Source organism: Phytophthora parasitica (assembly GCF_000247585.1).
Source record: "Phytophthora parasitica INRA-310 unplaced genomic scaffold supercont2.5, whole genome shotgun sequence".
Lineage (NCBI taxonomy): Eukaryota > Oomycota > Peronosporomycetes > Peronosporales > Peronosporaceae > Phytophthora > Phytophthora nicotianae.
Window position 1 is genome coordinate 1725549 of NW_008648991.1, and position 2147 is coordinate 1727695.

The 2147-nt window shown below is 53.9% G+C and overlaps 2 protein-coding genes across 2 annotated transcripts; both read right to left on the minus strand.

Annotated features, from left to right (window-relative positions):
• Window positions 1-607: 607 nt before the first annotated feature.
• PPTG_04869 (hypothetical protein) lies at window positions 608-775 on the minus strand (the record flags this gene model as incomplete). The annotated part of the gene is made up of 1 exon (XM_008897205.1): window positions 608-775. One exon carries the CDS (start codon window positions 773-775, stop codon window positions 608-610), a length of 168 nt encoding a protein of 55 aa, XP_008895453.1.
• A 299-nt stretch (window positions 776-1074) lies between these two features.
• On the minus strand, window positions 1075-1606 carry PPTG_21476 (hypothetical protein; the record flags this gene model as incomplete). The annotated part of the gene is made up of 2 exons (XM_008897487.1): window positions 1075-1383; window positions 1571-1606. 2 exons carry the CDS (start codon window positions 1604-1606, stop codon window positions 1075-1077), a joined length of 345 nt encoding a protein of 114 aa, XP_008895735.1.
• Window positions 1607-2147: the final 541 nt, after the last annotated feature.

Below are 2147 nucleotides of genomic sequence, written 5' to 3' on the forward strand. Positions count from 1 at the left end.
TCCCCATTTTGAGCAGACGAGTTTCCAAGGAAGCTCGGTGCTGAGGAAACTGGTCGAGGGGCCAAATCTTGGGAGGTGCCGCCTGAGTGTACCAGTAATTTACGGCGCGTGTGGTGGAACGCAAGACTCGAAAACTGGCGTTCTGTTGGTACGGTCCGTACCACGTTGTCGGCCAAGTTAGGGAGAATGCCTACAAGTTAGCAATCCAAAGTCACACGAATAAAGTGGTCTCGGTAAACGCAAACTGACTGAAACATTTCCGTGGGAAGTGGAGTCGTCCGTACGGAGATGACATGCCTGAAGGCGTGCAGAATAACGCTTCAGACGGCGGACTGGGTCCTTTGAACGAAGAAGACTTACCGTCGACAAGTTTCGTGGAATAGCTTTATACGGTGGTGAAGAGACTGCGTTCTCTGTAGTAAACTGCCCTATCGTGGGCAAAACGGATTGAAAACTGATTTACATCGTGATTATTGACCAAAGTCAATTAAGGCTCTTCAGTCTTAGGACTGCTCCAGGTGGACTTGGGCTGGGCGGGAGACATAATGTCACGACGGATGCGTACCAAAGCCTCGATTGTGAGACGGTACTTCCCTCGGCCCTCGGATTAAGCGCATCGGTCGTTTACAAGAAGGAACGCATGGTTGCGTATCCATAAGCGTCCACGACCATCGGAGCCAGAGCGGTCTTGATGGGGGGATTGGTAGTGAGGCTTGCCCTTGCGAGCCAGAGATGCCAGATCCTCAACTTGCGGCCCTGGGTTTGTGGCCGTCATTAGCGGCTCGATCAGGTTGGCCTCCGAGCCAATACATGTCGGGACACGTGTCCAACTACTCCATGAATCCCTAGCAGCCCCACGTCTGAATGCAGAAACTAGTGAATGCGGGACGCGCCACTGTCGCGCGGAATTTGGCCTTTGCGACGACTTGCGGCGTTCTCGAGTGGTGCATGGAACCCCCAGTTCCAGAACGCTTTACGACTGGACATCCAGAAACGCCAGGAAGCACGGTGGACGAACCGAAATGCAACTGGGTCGTCCGAAAGACGACTGCCTGTCCAAGGGTGCGCTAGACGTCAGGGATTCTTGCCGGCGGCTGCGGCCTTCGCCAAGACCGTTTTGATGGTGTCACGAACGTGCGTGGGAGCCTTCTTCTTGACCTCGAACAACTCGGTGGCTACTTGTGATGAGTGAACGCTGGAGAACTCCGCTTTGAGGGTCTTCTTCTGCTTGCCGGACAATTGTTGCTTCTTTGGAGGCTTTTGGATCACCGAGGTTCCGCTGCTAGTCTTGCGCTTGGAAAATAGAAGCGCCTTCGTCCTTGGGGGCTTTGTTGGATCCGCGGTCGAAACGAAAGGAGGAACGGGGAGGGCCAATACTGTGCTCTAGAGAATGACGCCGAGATTCTTGTCCATGACCGCCTCCACAAGCTCGTCAAGGTGTTCGAATCCAGATGACTGGAGGTTCCCGCTGAGACGGCGACGCACTTCGGTTCAGAACTGCTTCTGTATGGCTTGGGCTTCAGCACCAGGCATTCCATTCTCTTTCCGGTCTAGCGCATTCTCCATGAACCGGCGGAAGCGTTTCAGCTCGGCTGCTGTTAGCCATGAAGACATCGTGTGTGGCTGGAGAGGAGCGTGTTTGGAGTGAAGCTCGGAAATAAAAGTTGGGGAGCGTCTCCCGTTTTAGTAGCTGTGGAAATTTGATACGTATTTTGTCCAATCAGAAGAATCCGGCGTTCCGGCGTAAAACGCATCGGATGTCCCCAAGGACGAAGTACCGACGACAGCTGGGATATGGGACTAACCTGCGACAATTAGTAGTGCCTGTAGGAGCGTCTGGCAATCATTCGTGAATTTCTCGGTAGGAGACAAGTTGGATCATGTGGGTGGCCTTGAAGGCACTATGGCTAGAGCTTGTTGAGGCGGAACGTCTCTCGGATAACCCGTGCTGCGTTGGGAGGGGTCCTGTGGGTTAACACGACCCCGCTGATGAACGCCTCATTGGCGTTCCTCGCGAGTATGAATGAGGGTGTTCAAGTGGCCTATTTCTTTTGGTTTACCTGTGGGGACCGATACCTAAGGGCCGTGCGAAATGCTGAAGCGCTAGCGTTACCGCCCGCTGAGTATGCATGTTGGCTGGCGACATT